The 27,194-nt window shown below is 46.1% G+C and overlaps 1 protein-coding gene across 1 annotated transcript in view; it reads left to right on the forward strand.

The window, feature by feature from the left end:
• Window positions 1-3,064: 3,064 nt before the first annotated feature.
• The window catches only part of LOC129700565 (uncharacterized protein C4orf54 homolog), a 53,327-nt gene continuing 29,197 nt past the window's right edge, over window positions 3,065-27,194 (forward strand). Inside the window, exon 1 of the mRNA XM_055641180.1 lies at window positions 3,065-7,316. Within this exon, the coding sequence (XP_055497155.1) occupies window positions 3,150-7,295 (4,146 nt within the window). The 5' untranslated portion in view covers window positions 3,065-3,149 and the 3' untranslated portion in view covers window positions 7,296-7,316. The remainder of the gene's footprint in view (window positions 7,317-27,194) is intronic.

Raw genomic sequence — 27,194 nt, forward strand, 5'->3', positions numbered from 1 at the left:
TCCCTAGATCAGCTATGCTGCTATGGTGTGTATCTCTGATTAGCATCATGTGTATCCGATTGGTGTCCATCCCGAATAGCAGTCCGTTATTGCTGTTAATCGAAGGTAAAACCCCTCTTGCCGCACACAATCAAATATTAATCGGGGTTAAATTAGTCATTTGTATTGCTCCATTAATACACTGGAGGATTTAGATTATTGTAGGTTACTGTATATTGCAATTGGAAACTTTGAATTAAAATCGCATCAACACATTTGAGATGGCATCGACAACAACGTTTGGATGGACATGTGGAAGTGCAGGGAATGGAGGCTGGTCGGTTATGTGCAGGTAGATATGTGATGGTCTTGGCATCATGTTCTGCATGGACATTGTGGGCCGAAGGGCCTGTTCTATTAACTCATCAGTCGGAAGGGCCCCGACTGTCCATTTTCTCCACAGATGTTGCCTGACCCGCAGAGTTCCTCCAGCACTTTGTGTTTTGATCAAGATTCGAGCATCTGCAGTGTTTTGTATCTGCAAAAAAATACATTGTTTTGCCTTAGGCTACAGACCCCGCAGGAGGTATAGTGGAGACACAAGGAACTGCAGATGCTGGAATCTTAAACAATACGCAAAGTGCTGGAGGAACTCAGCGGGTCAGGCAGCATCTGTGGAGTGAGTGAATGAACAGGCGACGTCTCGGACAGGACCCTAACCTTCAGGGTCAGATTGATGAGTCTGAAGAAGGGTTCTGGCCAGAAACATTGTCTGTCAATTCCCTGCATGGATGCTGCTTGACCCGCTGAATTCCTCCACACGTTGTGTTTTGCTGGTTCGTGGTATCATTGAGTTCTAGCCTAACGCGAATCAAAACTTTACAGCGGTGACAATTAATCATTAAATGTCCGCCGCAGCTTTGTATAAGCGGCTCTTCTATACTTTCACTCATTCGGTCGGTTGGGGAAAATATTTATTTCGGACGCTACTGCGATCTCCCCTTTGAAAGTGCGGGATAAACGTTGTAATAAAACTCTGGAATGTGTTCGGTGCAGAGCGTCAGCGAAAGATTCAGTCGGCATGGAAAGGAGTTACGAAGAACGCCAAGGGGAGGAGTCGAAAATCCGCCTCACATTACAATCAGACAGCAACTATGTGTGTCCCATTTTGAACCAAAGACGCAACTGTACCGAATTTGTGCGATAATATTTACGAAGCTGGATCACAGGAGAGACGACCATTCGGGCCATCTTCCGCCAAATGAGCAAAACACAAAATGCTCGCGAATTCATCGGGTCAGGTGTGGAGGGAATGGAAATGTGATATTTGGGCTCAGGTTATAGTCCTCTTCTTCAGAATATAGTCAGAGAGATATTGAAGCTTTACAGCTTCCTCTCTCTTACACCATTAGAGTGCCAGATTATATTTGGTCTGAAGAAGGGTCCCGACCCAAAACGTCGCCTGTCCATTCCCACCACAGATGCTGCCTGACCCCCTGTTCCTCAAGTATGTATTTTGCTCCAAATTCCAGCAATTCTGGTGTCTCCATCCACCTGAACCGCCACCCCAACAGACACCAAATCACCGCGTTCCTATACGGCCCGGAGCAATAAGCTGTATTGTGTTCAGTTCTGGGCACCGCTACAGGAAATATGTTAGAAAGCTGGAAAGGGTACAGAAAAGATTTACCAGGATGTTGCCAGGACTAGGGAAAGGTTGAGTTGGCTCGGACTCTATTCCTTGGAGCTGAGGAGGATGAGGGTTGAATTTATAGAGGTGCATAACATCATGAGAGGAATAGATCGGGTGGATGCACAGAGTCTCTTGCCATGAGTACGTGAATCGAGGACCAGAGGGCATAGGTTTAAGGTGAAGGGGAAAATATTTAATAGGAATCTGAGGGGTAACTTTTTCACACAAAGGTTGATGGGTGAATGGAACAAGCTGCCAGAGGAGGTAGTTGAGGCAGGGATATCCCAACATTTAAGAAACAGTTGAACAGGTACGTGGATAGAATGTGTAGGAAAGAACTGCAGATGCTGGTTTAAATCGAAGGTAGACACAAAATGCTGGAGTAACTCAGCAGGACAGGCAGCATCCCTGGAGAGAAGGGTCTCGACCCAAAAGGCCACCAGAGATGCTGCCTGTCCCGCTGAGTTACTCCAGCATTTTGTGTCTGGGTACATGGATAGGACAGGTTTGGAGGGATATGGACCAAGTGGCAGGTGTGACTAGTGTAACAGGGACATGTTGGCCGGTGTGGGCAAGTTGGGCCGAAGGACTTGTTTCCACACTGTAGCACTGTCTGACTTTAATGGGAGCAGCTGCAAAATACAAAACGTTGGGGACACAAGAAACAGCAGATGTTAGACTTTCGTGCAAAACACCAAGTGCTGGAGGAACCCAACGGGCCAGGCAGCACCTGTGGAGGAAAAGACAGATCACGTTTCGAGTCCAGTCCCTTCCGACTGCTGTGGTGGTGGGGGGGGGGGAGGGAGGGGAGGGGAGGGGGGGGGGGCTGGAAAAGAGAGATGGGCGGGACAAAACCTGGCAAGTGATAGGTAGATACGTGTGTTGTGGAGGGGGGCTGACTAACAAATAGGTGGACAAAGGCCAGAGATGAAAAACGAGACTAAAGGTGTGACAATGAAATGTAAAGCCAGACGAAGGGATAAGTGGGGTGGGGGGGGGGGGGGGGTAGATGGGGGTGGGGTGGGGAGGGAACTAGAATAATGTGGGGATGGGGGAATGGGGTATGGAGAGGTGAATGCTGGAGGGTTCATCTGATCGAGGAGCAGGAGATGGGAATAGATCGGCGGCGATTCGAATCGGGACCACCCACCCTCACCTCGGACCACCCCTACCCCTCTGACTGGTTCGAAATCGCGAAGCTTTCTGTATCCCGACTCCCCCAAATTGTGTTTTTTTAATGTACGGTTGAGATTTTTTTTTAAGTTCTTCTAAACAATGCATGTACGACTTTAACATAAAATATCTGGTGGGGGCGAGTTGTTTGTGACAAGGGGTGCATCCCTATTCTTACATTCTCCTTCCACGGCCCGCAGGGAGTGGTGCGCTGGCTGGGATGTCGGCTCGGGGTGTGGACACATTTGACCAAATGTCTGGGCTGTGACCCGACTGTTGGAACCGTGCAGCCCGCGACTGCCTCATGCTCCGCCTTCACTTGTCGCTGGCGGCGGCTCGGAGCGCCGCTGGGAATGACTCGATCTCTGCTGGCACAGCCGAGAATTTGCCCAGGACACCGGATGATCTGCCGCCCGCCCGGGTCAGCCCGGATTCTGACCGTCTGAGCACAAACAGTGGCAGCCTGCCCAAGTTACAGCGAGGGTCTCAGAGCGCCGAACGAGCGGGGAAGTGGTCGGAGTGTTTGCGAAACGGCGGAGAGGGCTTAATCCCCGGGGCAAAGAGTGAAGCGGGCGGCATGGTGAAGAAGGAGCAAAGCCCGGCCACCTCTCGCCGCAACTGCGCCGTCGCTGCGGAAACTCAGGCTGACGAGAGCGACCATTCGGGTTACGACACGGCGGCTGGTTACTCGGATGTTTACGAGAGCTTCGGCGAGTGTGCGGAATCGCCGCCCAGTAACGACAATGCCGGTGATTTGCGCCCGAGCCTGCGAGCGCAAGTGGGGCGTGAGGAGCCGGCGTTGAGCTCGGAGCGAGTAGGGAGCTCCACCTCCAGCGTGTTGTTGTGGGATCGCTCGCCGTGCGGAGGGGACGAAGCGCATTATATCACCACCCACGAGATCCAACTCTTCGAATTGGATAACGATGGCGAAAGCGAACTGGACGCCGGCTGGGACGCCGAGGAGAGCAGCGCCTGTTATTCCTGCAGGGATAGCAGCTCTTTGGAGAGCGATGCATCCGAGGGAAATTCCCGGACTCCTCTGGGCATAAGTTACGCCGGAGATCCGCCGCCGGCTGTCTGCACTACCATCAATCCGCTGGAGAACTTAGCTGAGAACGGAAATTCTGGCGGCCAGCTTCAATTGTCCATTCGGGCCGTGAGCGAAGGAAGCGGCGCCCAAGAAGCGCGAAACCCGCCCACCGCCAATTCCCAGGGGTCGGAGAACCAGGAGGATTTGACCAAACTCCAGTCGGCGGGAGACGTTTGCAAGGATGCAAATTCTCGCCGCAATATCCCCCCCAGCGCTGTGGCTAAATGCAATTGGAAAGCTTTCGGAAATTCCAGCGGAACTTCCAGCGCTGTCAGCGAGTTGGACGACGCTGATAAGGAAGTGCGCTCTTTGACCGCTCGCACTTTCCGCAGCCTGGCTTGCGCCGGTGATGAATATTTGGACACTTTCAGCGTTGGTTGCAGGACCTCAACCGACCTGTCGGCGGATGAGACGGTTGCGCTGAACCGCTGCGCCACTTACATCGACCTCAAGTGCCGCAATACCACGGGCAGGAGAGGACAGGTCGGATTTCCAACCAAAAGTGGAAAATCTGGCGCTGGGCAAGGCGCGGAATCTGCACAAAAGAGGCAAGAACTCCCGGTGGATAAGCAAACGGCCAAAAGGCAACTCCATCTGTCTGGGAAATTTGAACAGAGTGGATCCAGAGTTATAACCTTAACTGAGACCTTAAACTTCAGATACGATATCAGGGAACAGATCTCGGCCAGGCGAGAGGGCGAAAGGCGAGCGCAGTTGGCCCGAGGTGCGGTCGGATCGCGTTGCGCCGATGAGGTTACGGAGCCAAGGGAGGAGGGAGGGGAGAACAGCAGAGAGATCGGCAGGACGGCTGAGGCCATGGATGGCGTGCAGAAGAAATCCAAATTCGCCTCCAATCTTTTGCAAAATGTCATCTGGAAGAAAATGCAGTTCGAGCAGGAGTTGAAGATGGAGCGTGGGGAGATCAGCGACACCACCTTCGCTGCCGCCCCCACCAGCCCACCCGCCGCCGCCACCGACTCGCCCAAGGGGCGTGATGTACAGGAACCGAATTGCAACAGGCTTTCCGGCGGAAGCCCGGAAACTTGCCCCCTCCCCGTGGAAGCCGTGCCCTGCCAGACCCTCCCGGTGAGCAGCAGCGCCCGGTCGGCAGAATCGGGAGAGCCGCCCAGCGACGGGTGCAAGGGCACCTTGCCCCGCAGTCAGCGCAGTGCCTTCCGCTCCTGGAAGGACAACGAGCCTCCGCAAACGGGCAGCAAACGGGCGCAGCGGGTCAGGGCCGAGATTGGTGGGCACCCGCTTTGCAAAGAGACCAAGATGTCTCAGCTGTTCGTGCCCGGCATCCAGAAGGCGCCTGGAAAGAAGAAGAACGCCCAGGGGGAGAAGGAAGAAGGAGACAGGGCGTCTTCCAAGCCGAGCGACCGGACGGCAACTACACAGGGTAACCGGGCAGCTTCTAAACCAGGAGTCCCGGCGACGAACAGCGCTCCTGAGATACAAATCCGGCTGCAGGGCGGCCTGCCCAGCCCGTTCAGCATCGCGAAGCTGTTGACTCCTGATATAATAGGCGGCGGTGGCCCGAGTAGAGAAGCGGCGGGCGATGCCGGTACCGGGTCCTGGGCTGGAGCGGGCGAGGAAGCGGGCGGCCGGGCCCGGGCTCCCCCCTTCGCCGTGCGCGATGTCCGCGACAATCTGCAGCGGCTGCAGGCGCCCATCCACCAGGTGAAGGACGTGAGGAAACTGGTCAAGAGCTCTTACCATGTGCTGACGACGGTGGGGCCGGGCGGCGGCGGCGGCGGCAGCGGCAAGGGTGCAGGAGGAGGCTCGGTGCAGCCCATCGTCATCAAATGCCAGGCGGTAAGTCGCAAGGAGGCGAGGCCGGGGCCTGGGCCGGGGCCGGAGGAGGAGCGGGCCTCGGGCTTGGCGCAGCGGGCGTCGGGCCGCTCCCCGGCCAGAGTGCCGGGCAACGAGGCCGAGCAGCGGGGCAACCGACTGGCGTTGGAGAAGCTGACGGCGGCGGTCAAGACGATGGAGCAGCTCTACGTCTTCGACAACCACGAGTGGCGGAGGAGAAGCGACGCCAGCGCGGCGACAACGACGACGACGACAACGACGACGGCAGCGGCGGCCCGGTCTGGTCCGGGTCCGGGTCCGGGTCTGGGCCTCGGGCCGCTGGCGGGCAGCCGGCTGCTGTCACTGATCGCCAGCGAGGAGGCCTCCGGCGGCAGCGCCAGGGTCCCGGGCGGCGGCGACGGGCGGCAGCTGCAGGAAGAGGGGGAGGGGCGAGGGGTTCCCGCCAGGGAAGGCGCACGCGCCGGGGTCGGCGCCCGACTCCCGCCCCCCGGGCCCGCGCACGTTCACGCGCCGACGCTGCTGCCGCCACCACCCGCCTCCCGCCGCGCGCTACCCGGGCCCGCGCACAAACCGCCAGCGGGGGCGAGCGCGGGCGGAGCGGCCCCCCCGCTCTTCGCCGTCGCCCCGCAACCCTCGGCCACCGCCATCAGGACGACGCCCGCCGCTGGAGGTGGACGAAGATCTCCTCAGCAGCCGCCTCCACCACCACCCGATCTCCGCCCGTTCCGCATCCAGACGGCGGAGGGCAACGAGAAGCAGACGGCGGCGGCGGCGGCGGCTGCGGCAGGGTGGCAACAGAAACCTCCGCCCGTCCCCGCACCTCCGCCATCCGAGCATGAGAATTACCTGACCATCCCGGTGAAGAAGCTCCCCCCCGCCGCCCCCCGGGACCCGACGCCACCCGTCGTCTACCAGCACCAGCAGGCTCAGCTCATCCGCCTGACTCCACCCGCCCCCGATCCCTTCAGCCCGGGCAAGGTGCAGCCGGTGCCGCCTGTGATGGTGGACAGCTCCTCGATGCCTTTTTTCCCGGTGCCCCAGACCCAGCGGAGGATGTTACTGGACCCCGCCACCGGTCAATATTTTCTGGTGGACACGCCCGTTCAGCCCGCCCGAAGACGGCTCTACGACCCCGAGACCGGACAGTATGTTGACGTCCCGATGCCTCAGCAACCGGTGCCCCCCATGCCTGTGCCAATGTCGCCAATTTCTTTCAACCCTGGCACATACGGTCACACCTACATGATCTACCCGGGATTCATGCCGCCACCGACCATGCTACCAACACTGCCGCCCGCTCCGGACCCGGAATACAGCGACTCGGGCAAAGGCAGCATCATTGCCAGACAACATCCCGAGCCGCAGTACCTGGAGAGTTCCTATTACATCCCAACCGGGACCGTCGGCCAGACCACGCCAAGCAGGGTGGACAAGGGGCTGTCGGAGGGAAAGCCCATCATCAGCATCACATCCCAACAGGGACCTCGAATAATCGCCCCTCCATCCTTTGACGGAACCACCATGAGCTTTGTGGTCGAGCACAGATGAGAACTTTTTCTCACGCCACATGTAAGTAGGCAGATGTGGACAGCCGTTAGGGATGGGTACTTTGCTCCAGCTTTCGTTGTGCAGTGTGTTTTGTTCTGTGGTCAGGGTGTTTTAGCTTCAAAAAAGCATCAAATTAAATAATACTTTTGAAATGGAAAAAAAAATCTGTGCAAAATTTATACCGTGAGAGTAAATTTTAAAATGTACTCCCGCGGTATCAATTATGTTATTATATTCAGCATGTTTACCATTAAAATTGCAAGTTTAGATATAGGGGGTTTGCATGTAAGGTCACAGGGTCATAGGGCTTGACGCACGGATCCGCTCAACCATCTGGAGGACATCCGTCACTTCCGGCATGTTATTAATGCAAGAAACGCGTACTTTCCTACCTGTTAAAAACCGCCAAAATGTTGCATTTTTACGCTGAAAAAAATTGTGGAAGGTGGGGTAAGTGTGAGATACATGTACCCAACTTTAGAATTCCAAAAGTGAAGCGAAATGAAGGTAAAGAGATGCAGAGCTGAAGGGACAACCGCAGCTAAAGTGCTTGGTAAACATTGGCCGTGCAGATATCGGAATTGAAAATATTGGGAATTATCACTTCTGAAACTTTTTAGATGCCAAAGAAATCAAGAAAAAACACAAATAATGCCTTAGTTGATGAAATGCAGTGAGCAAACGGCCAATGTTCGCTAAGCACTCTGTCTGTTGTTGTCCCTTCAGCTCTCACTTCTATCTACCGTCATTTCTCCTCACTTTTGGAATTCTGAAGTAGGATAAATGTCTCACACGCTTATCCCGATTTCCATAATTATTTGGAGCGCAAAAATTGACATTTTCGGCGGGTTTTAACGGGCCCGCTACGCTGGAAACAATGGTAAGTGCCTACCTGCAGTACATCGCGTGTAATCCATTTAGCAACAGTACGGGTCATGGGTAGTGACCTGACTGCCGTGAAAGCTCCCTATAAGAAACCCATGGAACCACCATGTTTTATGATTTAGCACAAATTAGAATTCCTACCATATGTAAATCGACAGATGTGGACAGCTATGTAGGAAGGAACTACAAATATTGGTTTAAACCGAAGATAAACACAAAAAGCTGAAGTAACTCAGTGGGTCAGACAGTATGATGTTTCGGATCAAGACCCTTCTTCAGACTGATGGTCAGGGGAAAGGGAAACCAGAGATATAGACAGTGATGTAGAGAGATATAGAGCAAATGAATTAAAGATATATGCAAAAAAATAACGTTGATAAAGGAAAAAGGCTATTGTTGGCAGTTTGCTACGTGAGAACGAGTACAGACTATGAGACTTAACAAGAAGATTTTGAAGCTGGTACGACTTGGGTGGGGGAGGGATGTAGAGAGAGGGAATGTAGGGGTTACTTGAAGTTAGAGAAGTCAATACTCACACCACTGGGTTGTAAGCTGCCCAAGTGCAAAATATGAGATGTTGTACCTCCAATTTGTGTTTAGCCTCACTCTGACAATGGAGGAGGCTTAGGACAGAAAGGTCAATGTGGGAACGGGAATGGGGAATTCAAGTGTTTGGCAGCCGGGAGATCAGGTAGATCCAGGCAGACTGAGCAAAGATGATCAGGTAGGTAGGTCCGCAACTCCCCGATTAACTCATCCCTTCCCAAACCACTCACTCCCCAGGTACTTCCCACTGCAACCACAGGAGATGCAGCACCTGTCCCTATACCTCCTCCCTTGACCTTCTCCAGAGACCCCGACAGTCCCTTCAGGTTAGGCAGAGGTTCACTTGCACCTCCTCCAACCTCATCTACTGTATCTATTGTTCAAGATGTGAACTTTTATATATCGGTGAGACCAAACGTAGAATGGGCGATAGTTTCGCTGAACACCTTACCTCAGTCCGCCTGGAGCTCCCAGTAGGGATTAGGGATAGTCAGCATGGTTTTGTACATAGGAGGTTGTGTCTCACAAATCTGATTGAGTTTTTTGAAGACGTGACCAAAAAGGTTGATGAGGACAGAGCTGTAGATGTATTTATGGATTTCAGTAAACCATTTGATAAGGTTCCGCATGGTAGGCTGCTCTGAAAGGTTAAATCGCATGGGATCCAACGAGAGATACCTGCATAGATAGAAAATTGGCTTCATGGAAGGAAACAGAGGGTGATGGAAGGTTGCTTCTTGGATTGGAGGCTTGTGACTAGTGATGTGCCTTTGGGTTCGGTGCTGGGCCTGTTTAATGTTTGTCATCTATATCAATGATTTAGATGAGAATATACATGGCAAGATTAGTAAATTTACAGATGATACAAAAGTGGGTAGTTTTGCAGATAGTGAAGATGGTTGTGATAAATTGCAGCAGGATTTGGATCAATTGGCGAGGTGGGCTGAGGAATGGTTGATGGAATTTAATACAGAGAAATGTGAGGTGTTTTGGGATGTCAAACAAGGGCAGGACCTACACAGTGAATGGTAAAGTTCTGGGGAGTGTTGAGGAGCAGAGTGATCCAGGAGTACAGGTGCTTGGTTTCTTGAAGGTGGTGTCACAGGTAGAAAGGATAGTCAGAAGGCTTTTGGCACATGGGCTTTCATCATTCAGATTATTGAGTATAGAAGTTGGGAGGTCATGTTGCAGTTGTATAAGGCGTTGGCGAGGCCGCATTTTGAGTATTGTATTCAGTTCAGGAGCACCATGTTATAGGAAAGATGTTGACAAACTGGAACGGGTTCAGAAAAGATTTACGAGGATGTTTCTAGGACTAGTGTGTCTGAGCATAAGGGAGAGGTTGAGTAGGCTGGGACTCTATTCCTTGGAGTGCGTGAGGATGAGTGGTGATCTTATGGAGGTATATAACATCGAGGAATTGATCGGGTAGATGCATAGAGTCTCTTGCCCAGAAAAGGTGAATTGAAGACCAGAGGACATAGGTTTACGGTGAAGGGGAAAAGTTTGAATAAGAAACTGAGGGCTAACCTTTTCACACAAAGGGTTGTGGGTGTTTGGAGCAAGCTGCCAGAGGAGGTAGTTGAGGCAGGGACCATCCCAACGTTTAAGAAACAGTTATACAGGTACATGGATAAGACATGGTCTGGAAGGATGTGGGCCAAACGCAGGCGGGTGGGACTAATGTAGTTGGGATATGTTGGCCAGGGTGGGCACGTTAGGCCGAAGCACCTGTTTCCGTGCTGTATTACTCTGTGACTATTTCATGCTAAATTAACCATGAGAATTGTAAGTTTAGATATTAAAAATATTCAGGGAACCACCATGAGGTTTGTGGTCCAGCACAAATTAGAATTCTTCCCATGCCATATGTAAGTAGACAGATGTGGGGGGTTGTTGGGATGGGCTCCTTGCTCTAGCCTTCATTATGCAGAGTGACACCAAGTTGTGGAGTAACTCAGCAGGTCAGGCAGTATCTCTGGAGAACATGGGTAGGTGACATTTTGGACCGAGACCCTTCTTCAGACAATTCAACCAGAAATGTCACCTATCTATGTTCTCCAAATATGCTGCCTGACCTGCTGAGTTACTCCAGCACTTTGTGTCCTTTTGTATATTAACCAGCACTGACAGTTTCTGGTATCATCATTATGCAGAGTGTTTTGTTCTCTGGTGGCCTGAATCAGAATGTTTTGGCTTCAACAACTTCAAAGTGAAATAATTCCTTTAAAGTGTGAAAAATAAATTTCAGAGTACATCACAGGAATGTTTCCAATGTAGATTTACCATTAGATTTGCAAGTCTAGGAATAAACCTATGGAACCGCCATACATTTTGTGGTCGAGCACAGATAACAACTCTTCTCACTCCACGTGCAAGTCGGCAGATATGGACGGCTGTTGGGATGGGCTCCAAGCTCCAGCTTTCATTGTATAAAATGCAGAGTGTTTCGTTCTGTAGTCTCGTGAATCAGAATGTTTTAGCTACAATGGTTCAATTATGGTCACATCTTCCGAGGTACAGCACAAATTATTTTTGTGCATGCAGTTCAGTAAAATAAGTATAAGAATAGCAAATCACACTGAGGCAGTACACAACAGTCCCCATGATTCCGGCACCATTATGTACCCTTCAAGTTCAAAGTTGTTAAACATGTAGAATCTTAACGGCTAAAAAGTGTCATTTTCCATCTTTGAATGAAATAGTACCTTTATTGTGGCAAAAATAAATCTTCAGCTAAATCACAGTGTTATCAAATAAATTTACCATTAGACGCCAGGCAACCTTACTGAGGTATTAATAAGGTATCCTGCTGATTTGTTGTTAACCCAGGGTCCAATACTGAAGGTTGTGAATTCTCCTCTTAGTTTTTTTATTGTCAGGGAGAGGAATAGAGCTCGTAGCTGAGGAACAACATTTGCAACCAATGCCATGAACAATGAATTTAGTGTCCCCAATATTTAAGTGGAACATTTTTTTCCTCACATAGTCAAGATGTTAGACTAATGGTTTCAGATTAGAGACAACGGAAGGGATCTAGAGTGTCAACATATATGTAATAACGGACCTTGTGGGGTGACATTGTCTAAGGCCTGCATCTGGGGCTGACACAGGAGAGGTCAATGGTTCTTTATTATCACATATTATAAGGATTAGTCAATTTTTATTTTTTGCATATAGTTCAGTGAATTATTAGTATACAGAAGCACAATCCCTGATTAATTACAAAGTGTATAGAAATGGCCCATTGAGACCATATACAAGAGTTACCAGGTTTTGGCCCCATTTTCAAAGTCCCAGCTACAGATGGCCATAAAGGCATGTTGTGGCCTTCGCCTCCATCCAATCGTCCAATGATCCATCGTCCCTCTCCTCGCCTGGCCACTATTAAGCCTTTGTGCCCCGGGGGCACCTCCCACAGCCAACCTTGATGGCACGGAAGGTAAAACCCCAGTTCTTCTTACCGGCCCTTTGTTCTTGTGTCTGCCGCCATCGCCAACTCTCTCCACCCACCTCACCAGTTCTCGGGAGCTAGCAGGGGCCGGGCTCGGCGGCTTCCCTCTTCAGTCTTCTCTCGTCCCAGTTACCCGGTTCCGCGACGGGTGAGCCAGGCCTGCCGCACAGCCAGAAAGTCCTTGTGCCTTGTGGTATGACCGTCCTTCATGGCCACTGTGACCACTTTGTGAAGGTGCTGCTCCAGGATGGGTATATCACTCTAGGCTGATGTTCTTGCACTGAGAGAGTGTGACACTGCCACAGGTGCAACCATTATGGCTGAGACATTAAACCACGGCCGTGTTTAGAGATGCAGCATGGAAACAGGTACTTCAGCCCATCAAGTCTATGCCTGCCATCGAGGGATTCCTGACATAATTCAAAGAGATCAGTCTCTAATTTTAAATGCTTTTCCCCTCCAATCTCCAATATTTTCTTCATATTGCTATCCATTATTTAAAAGCCACTAAAACATATAAATCAAACTATTATTATTGCCTTCACAAAGGGAACACCATAACATTTACAGGAAAATAATGCTTCATCATCATTGCGGCTCATCCAGTCCACATGAGCGGTATCATTGGTGAACTTAAAGGTTGAGTTGTTGTTGTACTATGCTAGTCACTGGATAGCATCTTGACCTTAGCATTCTTTTTTTTTTTTAATATTTTATTTTATTAGAAGTAAGTACAGTCATATGGCACCAAAGTGCCTAATATATATTTTCATAATACATTTTATGTACAACTTCTTTTTTTTTTTTGTTACATTGAAAAAAGATTAGAATAAGAAAAAGAAGTTAGATAGTAAAGGATAGAAAGATGTGAAATATATAGTGTGTGAAGAAAGAAAACGAGTAAATGAAGAAAGTTGAGAGAGAAAATAGAGAAAAGAAAATAAAATAAAAAAGAAAAGGAGATCATTATTTATAATCTTGACCAACCCTCGTCCAGTCCTGAAACAGTTATTTTTTACAATTGTGTTGCACCATATGATTCCAAAAAAACAACGAATGGAGACCAACTCGTTATGAATTGGTCTGATTTATCCATTAGGAGGAATCGCATTTCCTCAAGATGAGCGGTGTCCAACATACTTGCAATCCACATTTTAAGCGTTGGTATTGATGTACCCTTCCAAAATTTAAGTATTAATTTTTTTGCTATTATTAAACCATAGTTAAGGAATAGATTTTGAGATGTGTTCAATTTATTCCCATCTTCCATTACACCAAATATAATCATTTCAGTATTAGGTTCCATTCTTGTCTTGAATAATTTTGTAAATATTTCAAAAATATAATTCCAAAATCTATAAAGTTTTATGCAGGAAACTAAGGAGTGTGTTATAGTTGCCTTTTGGGCTAGACATTTATCACAAGTGGCGGATATATTTGGATAAAATTTGTTCAATCTTGTTTTTGAATAATATAATCTATGTACAATTTTAAATTGAATTAGATTATGTCTTACATTAATTGAACATTTGTGAATATATATCAAGTATTTTTCCCATTTAACCTTCGTAATTTTTATCATTAGTTCCCGTTCCCACTCTTCTCTAAGTACCTCTGTCGATGGTAGGTTTATATTTAGAATACTATTATATAAATATGATATTAATTTTTGTGAGTCAGCTTCAATATTCATTGCTTCTTCCAATAAGTCAGGAGTTACTTTTTGATATCCTTGTATATATTTTTTCACGAAATCGCAAATCTGAAGATATTTAAAATATTGGTTGTTTTTCAATTTAAATTTTAATTGTAGTTGTTGGAATGATAGTAAGTTTCCCATTTCGTACATATCCCCGATCCTTCTAATTCCAAGACTTTCCCATTGGTTATATGTCTTATCAATAAGAGATGGTTTAAATAAAGGGTCATTCGCTATTGGCATTAACAGTGATAGATTTCTTAATTTTAAAGATAATTTTATTTGTTTCCAAATTTTTATTGTACCATATATAATTGGGTTCTTCTTATATATTGTGTTATTCAGTTTTTTTGGGGAGAAAAGGATCGTTCCTATATTACAAGGATGGCAATCCTCCTTCTCCATTTTTATCCATTCTGTCTGTTGGGTAGAACTATCCAAGCAATAAATCATATTCTTAATATGCACTGCCCAGTAATAATAGATAAAATTCGGAAGTGAAAGTCCCCCGACCTCTTTTGGTTTAAATAAGTGTTTTTTTGTGATTCTATGTGATCTATAGTCCCAAATATAATTAGTAATATTAGAGTCTAATTTTTTTTTTTAATATTTTGGTATATATACCGGTATAGACTGAAATAGGTATAGTAATTGTGGTAGGAAGATCATTTTTATTGCATTTATTCTACCTAATAATGATAAGGGAAGTGTTTTCCAAAATTTAATCAGCGTATTAAGTTTATTTAATAAAGGTATGAAATTAGCGTTGAATAATGCTTTATATTTTCTAGTAATCTGAATACCCAAATATTTAAATTTTTCTGTTGCGATTTTAAAGGGGAACTTCAATAAGTGTGTAGGTTCTTGAGGTTTTAATGTCATGATTTCACTTTTATTCCAGTTTATTCTATATCCAGAAAAAGACCCAAATTCCTCTATTAAGTTTAATAAATTTGGTATGCTCGTTTGTGACTTTGTAATATATAAAAGTATATCGTCTGCATATAATGAGATTTTATTCTTTGAGTCCCTGGTATTATAGCCCTGAATATTCGGATGAATTCTTATACTTTCAGCCAGGGGTTCTATCATAAGGGCAAATAGCAGGGGTGATAGTGCACATCCCTGCCTATTACCCCTTGATAGTTGAAATTTTTGAGATAACATGTTATTAGTTAAAATTCTTGCCATCGGTTTATCATATAATAATTTTACCCATGTTATAAAATTCTCTCCCATATTAAATGTTTGTAGTACTTTATATAAGTATTGCCACTCTACCTGATCAAATGCTTTCTCTGCATCCAAAGAAATAATTGATATATCTTCTTCCTCTACTTTATGCGAGTACATTATATTAAACAGGCGTCTCAGATTATTAAATGAGTATCTTATAGGTATAAACCCCGTTTGGTCAGGGTTTATCAATTTACTAATATATTTGCTTAATCTACTTGCTAAAATCTTTGCTAAATTTTCTGATCTGTATTTAAAAGTGATATAGCTCTGTACGAGCCCGGATCTTCTAAATCTTTATCTTTTTTTGGAATAAGCGTAATAGTTGATTCTGTTAGTGTTTCAGGTAGTTTGTTTTCTTTAAAAGCATGGGAGTATAAATTAAATAAATAAGGGGTCGTTATCTCATGACATTTTTTATAAAATTCATTATTAAAACCATCTGGTCCCGGTGTCTTACCATTTTTCATCGATTTTATTGTTTCACCTATTTCTTTGATTGTAATTTGAGCTCCTAGTTCCTCTTGTTCCAAAAGGTCCAGTATTGGAAGATTACTGTTATCTAGAATTTTTTTTATTTTACTATCTTCTATTTTAATTTTAGATGTATATAAGTTTTGGTAAAATTGGGCAAATCTATTATTAATATCTTTAGGTAGTATTAGTAATTCACCTTTCTCTGATTTAATTTTGGTTATAGTATTTTCCTTTTCTTGTTTTTTCAATTGGCGAGCTAAAAGCTTATGTGGTTTGTCACCAAACTCAAAATGTTCCTGTTTTGTAATTTGGAATAGTCTTATTACTCTTGCCGATAAAATTCGATTAAGTTTAAATTTCAGTAATATTATCTTATTGTGTTTATCTGTCGTGGAATCTTTGGCATTATCCAACTCTAACTGTCTGATTTCTTGTTCTAACAACAATTGTTCTGTCTTATTCTTTTTATTTTGAAAACTTTGATATGAAATTATAATTCCTCTCATAAATGCCTTAAAAGTTTCCCATAATAAAGAAGGCAAAGTACCTGGTATATCATTTGTATCGAAAAAAAGTTTCATTTGTTGTTTTAAATATTGATAGCCTTGCACGTCATTTAAAATATGTGTATTAAACCTCCAAAAACATTTTTTACCCGGCATTCCCTCAAATTTTACTGAAAATGTCAACGGAGAGTGATCTGAGATACTACTAATGTGGTATGTTGGGTTGTTTGTATATGGCATTAATTTCATATCCACTAAAAAATAATCAATTCTTGAATAAGTTTTATGCACCGAAGAGTAAAACGAGTATTCCCTTCCAACTGTATTAGTAGATCTCCATACATCTATTATATTAGTTTTTTTTATATATGTACAGGTGCACAACCTTTTATCCGAAAGCCTTGGGACCAGACACTTGTCGGATTTCGGACATTTTCGGATTTCCGAATGGAAGGATTTTAGCGTAGATTAGGTAGGTAGCGCGGGCGGCTTGAAAAGGCTGGAGCAGCTGCCTCCTCCCCGGAGACCGGGAGAATCATTGCATAAATGTTAGTCAGTTAGTTTGGAGGGATTTTATGTGGTGGTGGTGGTGGAGTAGGGGTGAAGGGGGAAACTTTAATTCTTAGTCCCCTACCTGGTCGGCGACTCCCAACCTCGCGGAGCTGGGGGCTCCGTCCGGCCGCGGGCGGTGCAGGTTGTAGCTCCGACCCCGGCAACTCTACCCCTGGCTGCGCAGCTCCAAATCCAGCGATGCTCCAACATTCGCGGAGCTGGGGCGTCCGGCCGCGGGCCGCGCTGGATTTGGAGCGCCTCGCAGCCAGGGGTAGAGTTGCCGAGGTCGGAGCTACAACCGGCGACGCCCGCAGCCCCACCGGCCACAGCGCTGCGGAGCTTACTGCACGGCGACCCGGTAAGGCATTGACCGCTCCCCGCCTCTCCGACCAGGTAGGGGACTAAGAATTAAAGTTTACCCCTTCACCTCCCCTTCACATAAAAGCCCTCCAAACTAACTGACTAACATTTAAGCAATGATTTACAGATGTTTAAGCGTCTCCCGGTCTCCGGGGAGGAGGCAGCCGCTGCAGTAGTACAGACCTGGGTTGACCGTGGGTCGTTTCGGGTCAAGTTTGGCGCCAAACGCGAGCTTTGGTGCGCAGACGACATCTGGAAAAAATGGCCGGTTTTCGGAGTTTTTCGGTTTCCGGAACACCGGATAAAAGGTTGTGCACCTGTATTTAGAAGTTCGCTAGTCTTAGATTTTAAATTAAGACTTCTTTTGTTTTGCTGATTTATCTAGATATGAATCTAAAACACAGTTAAAGTCCCCCTCTATTATCACATTTTGGTAATTAAACTCTGATATTATGTCAATAATTTTATCAAAAAATTGGGGGTTATCAAAATTCGGAGCATAAATATTTATCAAAGTTAGTGGGGTTGCATAAATTTCACCCGAACCTATAATATACCTTCCCTCTTTATCTGATATATTATTCTTTAATTTAAAAGGAATACCTTTCCTAATAAGAATAGCTGTACCCCTAGATTTAGAAGTAAATGAGGAGTAGTATGTTTGTCCTATCCAATTCGCCTTTAATCTTATTTGTGTTTGTTGTTTCATGTGTGTCTCCTGCAAAAACATGATGTCGCTTTTCAACGATTTTAGTTGGGCAAAACTTTTACCCCTCTTAATTGGTTCGTTGGCACCCCTTATATTCCAACTACAAAATGTAATTCCTCCATTCTTTATTTGTCTATCGTCTTGCATTGTAAATCAAGGTAATATTCCTGAATCATATGGTGCAACCAAATACCTCAGAATTTTAGGACTTGGGTGGTCATCCCGGTTTATTAGATTTATATTGCATCTCCTTCTTGTAAAGTGCCTTAGAAAAAGAAAGAAAGAATGTGATATACAATTACTTTCAAAAAAGTTAAACAGATAAAAATCTTGATTGTGCTTTAAAAAAAAAAGCTATTAAGGTATCTAAGGGAAGATACCTTAAGGACGAATAGCCATCAATGATGGCAAAAAATGTGTGATGTTGTTATACATTGAGCTCCTCCCCTTGGTGAATCCTCATAAAAAGTTACATACCGTTTCATATTTTGTCTTTTCTTAAATGAGTTTATCAAACCAGCGCCAGTGACAGTCGAGAGAAAAAAAAAAAAAAATAAATTATCAAGAAGAGACATAAGGAGTAAAAAAAACAAAAACAAATATAGAACACAACATATACACGATTATATAAGTATATATGTCCTTCCAATTTATCCAATCTTAATCTAATCTAAACTTTCCAATATATATCCACCCAGGATTCTTACATAATATCCCATTCTATAACTACCATACATCATACAAGCCGGTACCAAAGGGTTAACTACCGTACAAGCAGGTGCCAAGGGGTTAAACTTTGAGCTTTCCATCCAAGGTTGAATATAACCAAGCTCTCTGAATAACACATTCCAACGAGATAAGCTTTTTAATTGTCTGGGTAGCTTGGCCATTTTAATCAGTTCAAAACTCTGTAAAAAGTTCAATCTTCTTCCTTGTCGGCAGCTTGCCCCGATGTTTTCTTAACGATATCCTCTGCATACTTTAATGCTTTTCCGGGATCTGCAAATGTGCGTTCAACGCCGTTGTAAGATACCTTCATTTTTCCGGGAAAGTAAATTCCATATCTTACTCCCGGGACATCCCTCAAAGTGTGTCTTGCCGGTGTAAACAATCTCATTTTCTGGACTACCTCGGGAGAGTAATCGCAAAATATTCGCACATTATCCCCACGGTATGTCAGCTTCTTCCCATGAGTGATCTTTTTCAATATAAATTCCACTGAAGAGATGTCACGGAATTTCACAATTATCTGTCTTGAATAATTTGTTCCTCTTGCAACATACCCAACTCGGTGAGCGACGTCTATTCTTGGTTCTTCCGACAGTTCAAAGACATCTTTGAGTAAATCAGTAACAAAAGTACATGCTTGAGATTCATGTCCCTCTCGTCCTTCCTTTACTCCGAGAATCCTCAGGTTATATATCCGAGTTCTTGATTCCAGGTCCAGACATTTATCAGTCATTCTTCCAAGTTTTTCCTCTTCAGTTTTCTGTGATTGTTTCAAACTCTTTATTTCCGAGACAATCTCTTTTATCTAATTCTCCATCTCTTCCATTATCTCATCCAGCTTTCCGATATCATCCTTTACACCTTTAAATTTCTTGTTGTAATCATTTTCAATTCTGACACACTATGATTTTAATCTCTTATCAAATTCCTTATACTGCTTTTTCAGTTCTTTTAACTCACTGCAAGTATTATCAATTTTTTGAGAAATTCTCTCCATGCTAGTCTCCATACTCTGCTTGTTGTTACTCTCCATGCGAGACTCCATACTTTGCATCTTCTCCAATGTAATGTTGATTGTAGCAGTCATATCTAAAAGCATTTGCTTTACCTCTTTTTCCTTCTTGTCTCCTTTTGTTGCCATTTCAAGCAGAGACCCTTGGCTGTAAGATTCTTCTTCTTCTGAACCTTCTTCTGTCGTTTGCAGAGTATCCAATACTTTCTCGAGCTGAAGGCTGATAGTATTTTTCTCTGGCGCCCTTGAACGATTATCTCTGCTCATTTAAACTCATTTAAACACCCGATTTCACCATTAATCTCCCCGATTTTCACGTCACCTTCTGATGATATCACCCTTACACAACACCAGGCGACTTCGGTGAGTTTTTTTTTAAAATCGGTGCTGACTTAAAACGGCTTTTACAATTTTTTTACGGGGGAGAAGCTCAATGCCGCGCCTTAATTCTCCATGACGCCGCCGGAAGTCCCGACCTTAGCATTCTTATAGTCAAGCTGATCCAGAGCCAAATGTAGTGCAGGTGAGATGGTGCCTTACGTAGACCTGTTCTTCTTGTGTGCAAATTGCTGTGGTCTAGATTGTCCAGAAATGTGGGCCATTACCCGTCTTTGAAAGCAGGCAGTTGTGCTGGTTGTTAGAGCTATTGGATGGTAGTTATTCACTTTAATTTTCCTAGAGATTGGAATAATGGCGGTTTTCTTGAAGTAGATGGGAACAATAGACTGTTAAAGTGAGCGGTTGAAGATGTCAGTGAAGTTAGTGGCCATTTTATTGGTGCACAACTTCAGCCACCTGGGGGAGGGGGACATGCCAATGTGGCACTTTGCCCGTTCAAGCAGGCATAAAGGGCATTGAGTTCATCCAGTAGAGATGCATTATTGCTAGCATGGGCAGAAATCCTGGGGGGGATGGGGGGGGGGGGGGGGGGGGCAATTCCCCCCCCACGCTTTGAGAAGTGGGGGATAATCCCCCCTCCTCCCCCATGTTTTGTAATCCAGACTTTATCAGATGATTTCTAAGGGCTGAATCGGCCCTCTTGCGGGGCCTTTCAGCGCCCGGCGCAGCTTAAAATCAAACTGCTGCATCGAGGCTCCCGATGTTGAGGCCCCCGCCGTCCGATGAAAGACCCTGTGAACGGTCCACAAGCCCGTTTTCACAAGCTCCACGATTTTGGGTGGACGAAGCTGCTGTTGCTGGAGTTCGGAGTTGGTCACCAACCAGGTCAGCTCCCGATGTTACCGTCCACAGGGCTCACGGCCGAAGCCTCACATGCGTGTGTGTGTACGTATGCGCGCGCACGGACGCCAAAAAATTGTGTCCCCCGCATGTTTTGATAGTGATTTCCGTGCCTGGTTGCTAGCGATTACCCCCAATTTCGACTTATAACCTATGATGGTATTCGTGCCCTGCCACAGTCGCATGTTTGTTTAATTTTGTTTAGTTTATTGTACTAAGTGAAAATTTTTTGTTGTGTGCCAACCGGCCAGCGGAAAGACAGTACATGATTACAATCGAGCCATGTACAGTGACATGATAAAGGGAATAACATTTAATGCAAGATAAAGTCCATTAAGTTCGAATAAAGATAGTCCCAGGGTCTCCAATGTGGTAGGTAGTAGCTAAGGACCACTCTCTAGTTGTTGATGGAATGGTTCAGTTGCCTGATAACAGCTGGGAAGAAACTGTTCCTGAATCTGGAGGTGTGCATTTTCACACATTTGTGCCTGATGGGAGAGGGGAGAGGAGGGAGTGACTGGGGTGAGACACATCCTTGATTATGCTGGCGGCCTTGCAGAGGCTGTATGAGATGTAAATGGAGTCAATGGAAAAAGGTTGACGTGTGCTGGTCTGGGATGTGTTCACAATTCTCTGCAATTTCCTGCAGTCTTGGAGGAGCTGTTCCCAAACCTTGCTGTATTGCAACCCAATAGAATGCTTTCTACAGCACATCTGTAGGAGTTGTTGGGGACATGCCGAATTTCCTAAGCCTTCTAACGAAGGAGAGGCATTGATATGCTTTCGTGGCCATTGCTTTGTTTTGTGTGGTCCACGACAAGTTGCTGGAGATATTTACTGCTAGGAATTTGCTTTCAACCATCTCTTCGTTGATGGTGTTAATGCACGTGTACCGCTTCACATCCTGAAGTCGATCACTATTTCCTATGTCTTGCTGGCATTGAGAGATACCTCCATCCAAGGACCCCGACAGTCCTTTCAGTTCACTTGCACCTCCTCCAACCTCATCTACTGCATCCGATGTTCCGGGTGTGGACTCCCTTATATCAGCGATACAAAGCGTAGACTCGGCAATCGTTTCGCGGAACACATCTGTTCCGTCCGCCTAGGCCTACGCAATCTCCTGGTTGATAAATAGTTTGTCTCCCCCTTCAATTCCCATACTGACCTTTCTGTCCTGGGTCTCCTTCGCTGTCAGAGTGAAGCAAAACGCAAATTTGAGGAACAGCATCTCATATTTCGCTTAGGCAGCTTACAACTCAGTGTTATGAATATTGCTCTTTCTAACATCAAGTAACAAGTGTGCATGACAACGAACAATTTTATCTCCTCCCACTCCACCCCCCCCCAGCCCTGATAACAAGAAGCACGTTTGATTTATTGTTTACACACAGTAATACCATCTGGTTGCCTGTGTAACGCACACAAGCTCCCACACTCAAAACACCAGACCATTCTTCAGACCTGAATGGTCTCAGCCTATGAAATGAGACAACTGTCACACCAAAGATGGACACAAAATGCTGGAGTGATTCAGTGGGACAGGCAGCATCTATGGAGAGAAGGAATGGGTGGCTATTCGGGTCGAGACCCTTCAGACTCAATCTTCAGGTCTGAATAATGGTCTCGACCCGAAACGTCACCCATTCCGTTACTCCAGCTTTTTGTGTCCATCTTCGGTTAAAACAGATTACAGATTATCTGGTGTTTTGAGCGTGGGAGATTGTGTGCGTTACATAGAAACATAGAAAATAGGTGCAGGAGGCCATTCGGCCCTTCGAGCCATGGTTGATCGTCCCCTATCAATAACCCGTGCCTGCCTTCTCTCCATATCCCTTGACTCCACTGACCCCTAGAGCTCTATCTAACTCTCTTAAATCCATCCAGTGACTTGGTCTCCATTGCCCTCTGTGGCAGGGAATTCCATAAATTCACAACTCTCTGGGTGAAAAAGTTTTTTCTCACCTCAGTCTTAAATGACCTCCCCTTTATTCTAAGGCTGTGGCCCCTGGTTCTGGACTCGCCCAACATTGGGAACATTTTCCCTGCATCTAGCTTGTCCAGTCCTTTTATAATTTTATATGTTTCTATAAGATATCCCCTCATCCTTCTAAACTCCAGTGAATACAAGCCTAGTATTTTCAATCTTTCCTTATATGACAGTCCCGCCATCCCAGGGATCAATCTCGTGAACCTACGCGGCACTGCCTCAATCACAAGGATGTCCTTCCTCAAATTAGGAGACCAAAACTGTACACAATACTCTAGATGTGGTCTCACCAGAGCCCTATACAACTGCAGAAGAAACTCTTTACTCCTATACTGAAATATTCTTGTTATGAAGGCCAACATTCCATTAGCTTTCTTCACTGCCTGCTGTATCTGTAAGCCAACTTTCAGTGACCGGTGTACAAGGACGCGCAGGACTCGCTGCACCTCCTCCTTACCTAACCTAACCCCATTGAGATAAAAATCTGCCCCCTTGTTTTTGCCGCCAAAGTGGATAACCTCACATTTATCTATATTATAATGCATCTGCCCACTCACTCAACCTGGCTAGGTCACCCTGCAACCTCCTAACATCCTCTTCACAGTTCACACTGCCACCCAGCTTTGTGTCATCCGCAAACTTGCTAGTGTTGCTCCTAATTCCCTCTTCCAAATCATGACTATATATGGTAAACAGTTGCGGCCCCAACACAGAGTCTTGCGGCACTCCACTCGCCACTGCCTGCCATTCTGAAAAGGACCCGTTCACTCGTACTCTTTGCTTCCGGTCTGCCAACCATTTTTCTGTCCATGTCAACACCCTACCCCCAATAACATGTGCTCTAATTTTAGTCACCAGTCTCCCGTGCGGAACCGTATCAAAGGCTTTCTGAAAGTCTAGATACACTACATCCACTGGCACCCCTTCATCCATTTTACTTGTCACATCCTCAAAAATTTCCAGAAGATTAGTCAAGCATGATTTCCCTTTCATAAATTCATGTTGACTTGGACTAATCCTTTTACTGCTATCCAAATGCCCATTATTACCATTTTAATAATTGACCAGCATCTTTCCCACCACCAAAGTCAGGCTAACTGGTCTGTAATTCCCCATTTTCTCTCTCGCTCCTTTCTTGAAAAGTGGGATATCATTAGCTATCCTCCAATCCACAGGAACAGATCCTGAATCTATTGAACATTGGAAAATTATCATCAATGCGTCCACTATTTCTAGAGCCATCTCCCTGAGGACCCTGGGATGCAGACCATTTGGCCCAGGGGATTTATCATCCTTCAGTCCCATTAGCCTACCCAATACTATTTCTCGCCTAATTAAATTTTATTTCAGTTCCTCTACCCCCTTTGTCCTCCAATACATCTGGGAGATTGTTTGTGTCTTCCTTAGTGAAGACAGATCCGAAGTACCTATTCAACTCTTCTGCCATTTCCTTGTTGCCCATAATAATTTCACCCGTGTCTGCCTTCAAAGGACCCACATTTGACTTTGCTACTCCTTTTCCCTTAACATATCTAAAGAAGCTTTTACTGTCCTTCTTTATATTCCTGGCCAGCTTCCCCTCATACTTCATCGTTTCAGCCCGTATTGCCCATTTTGTTTCCTTCAGTTGTCCTATGAAAGTTTCCCAATCCTCTGGCTTCCGGCTACTCTTTGCTGTGTTATACATCTTTTCTTTTAGTTTTATTCTATCCTTAACTTCTCTTGTCAGCCACAGTTGCCTCCAACTCCCCTTAGAATCTTTCTTCCTTTTTGGAATGAAATGATCCTGCGTCTTCCGGATTATGCCCAGAAATTCCTGCCATTGCTGTTCCACCGTCATTCCTGCAAGGATTCCTTTCCAGTCTACCTTGGCCAGCTCCCCTCTCATGCCTTCATAGTCCCCTTTGTTCAACTGCATCACTGCCACTTCCGATTTAACGTTCTCCTCCTCAAATTGCAGATTAAAACTAATCATATTATGACCACTACCTCCAAGCGGTTCCTTTACCTCGAGTTCTCTTATAATATCTGGTTCATTGGACAACGCTAAATCCAGAATTGCCATTTCTCTGGTCAGCTCCATTACAAGCTGCTCTAAGAATCCATCTCGGAGGCATTCTACAAACTCTCTTTCTTGGGGTCCTGAACCAACCTGATTTTCCCAGTCTACCTGCATATTGAAATCCCCAATCACCACAGTGGCATTACCTTTGTTACATGCCAGTTTTAACTCCTGCTGCAACTTACACCCTACATCCGGGCTACTATTTGGGGGACTGTAGATAACACCAATTAGTGTCTTCTTGCCTTTACAATTCCTCAACTCAATCCAGAGTGACTCTACCTCGTCAGTCCTTATGTCTTCCCTCGCAAGGAACTGAATTCCATCCCTCACGAGCAGAACTACCCCCTCCTCTGCCCACCTGCCTGTCCTTTCTATAGGATGTATAACCCTGAATATTAAGTTCCCAGGCCTGATCCTCCTGCAGCCACGTCTCAGTAATCCCCACAATGTCATATCTACCAACCTCTAACTGAGCCTCAAGCTCATCTACTTTACTTCTTATACTTCGCGCATGCATATACAATACTTTTAATTCCTTACGCATCTCACCTTTCACATCGATCCCTATTACACTTGGCCTGCGCTCCTATCCCTTTATGAGCTTCCTTTCCCATTAATTCTGGGGTCATTAACCATCCCTTTACTCTCTTTCCCTTTAACTCCGTCCTCGACTATCCCATTTAACACCCACCCCCCTATTCAGTTTAAAACCACCCGTGTAGCAGTGGCAAACCTGTCTGCCAGAATGCTGGTCCCCCACCTGTTAAGATGCAATCCGTCCCTTTTGTACAGTTCCGCCTTACTCTAAAGCAGATCCCAGTGATCTAAGAATCTAAATCCCTGCCCCCTGCACCAGTTCCTCAGCCACACATTCAGGTCGCGTATCTCCCTGTTCCTTCTCTCGCCAGCACGAGGAACTGGAAGCAAACCGCGGAGATAACAACCCTGGAGTTCCTGCTTTTCAGCATTTTTCCGAGCTCTCTAAAGTCACGCTGCAGAATATTCATACCCTTCTTTCCGACATCGTTTGTGCCGACAAGCACTACCACTTCCGGCTGTTCACCTTCGCCCTTGAGGATTTTCTGCACTCTGTCCGTGACATCCTGGATCCTGGCACCATGAAGGCAGCACACCATCCTCGATTCCCGTCTGTTCCCACAGAAACCCCCGTCCGTACCCACAGAAACCCCCGTCCGTACCTCTCACAATGGAGTCTCCAACTACAATGGCGTTGCCTGACGTTGGCCTCTTTGGTCTTGGCTCAACAGCCCTTTTTGCTTCGCAAGCCGCTCAGTGTGATAACGTCTTCTGTCCCGACAGCTTCTAAGTGGGTGAACTTGTTCCCAAGAGGTACAACATCCGGGGACATTTGCATTCCATGTTTCCCTCCCTTTCTCACCGTCACCCACCTTCTCTCTTCCAGTACCTTAGGTGTAACAATCTTACTATAGGACTTGTCGAGGAATGATTCAGTTTCTCGGACAAACCCGAGGTCATCCACTTGCTCCTCCAGTTCCCCAACACGGTCCTTCAGGAGCTGTACCTGGATGCACTTCTCACATTTGTACCAGCCAGAGGCACCAGCTGTGTCCTTGGACTCCCACATACTGCAAGCATCACACTGAATCAGCTTGCTTGACATCTCCTTCTTTCGTCTTTCCCTCTCCAGCGTTTTGCGAAGCCTCCTCGCCGAAGACTCTCGAGCCAAAGACTCGCACTTTTCTCACAGGGCCACTCCCTCACTGCCGCTCCCTAAGAGCCGTCTTTCTTATATTGACTACTAAATTGCCTAATTTACAAACTAAATTCCTCAGTTTTAAACTGTTTTCCCCCTCAAACTCACTTCTAACTCTCCTTCCACTCGGGCTAGAGTCAATCAGTGCTTTCTCCTGCTTCTCTTTGTTGCTGTTGCTTCAAAATCCACGGGAGCACTGAGTAAAGTCTGCCTGTGCTTTGCCTCTCCTTTTCAACTATTTTCCCCCTCTGACTCACTTCTAACTCTCCTCCAACTCGGGCTAGAGCCAATCAGTGCTGTCTCCTGCTTCTCTTTGTTGCTGTTGCTTCAAAATCCACGGGAGCACTGAGGCAACCAGACGATATTACTGTGTTTAAACAATAAATAAAACGTGCTTCTTGTTGTCGAGGGGGAGTGGGAGGAGATAAAATTGTTTGTTGTCATGCACACCTGCCATCAGCTCGCCAGGGAATTTGTGTGTCTCCCCCCCCCCCCCATATTTTAAAAGCGATTTACTATGGCTGCCAATGCCCCGAGCAGTGTGTCCCCGTGGCCGAGGTGGGGGGTGAATCACTCAATGTGGGTGTAGGGGGGTGAATCACCCTGTGTGTGGTTTGGGGGTCGGGGGGTACATCACCCTGGGGTGGGGGTTGGGGTCCGATGGAGGTACATCGCAGTCAGTGACTGGGTGGGTGGAGGGACCAG

The sequence above is a fragment of the Leucoraja erinacea genome, chromosome 1, assembly GCF_028641065.1.
Source record: "Leucoraja erinacea ecotype New England chromosome 1, Leri_hhj_1, whole genome shotgun sequence".
Taxonomy (NCBI): Eukaryota; Metazoa; Chordata; class Chondrichthyes; order Rajiformes; family Rajidae; genus Leucoraja; species Leucoraja erinaceus.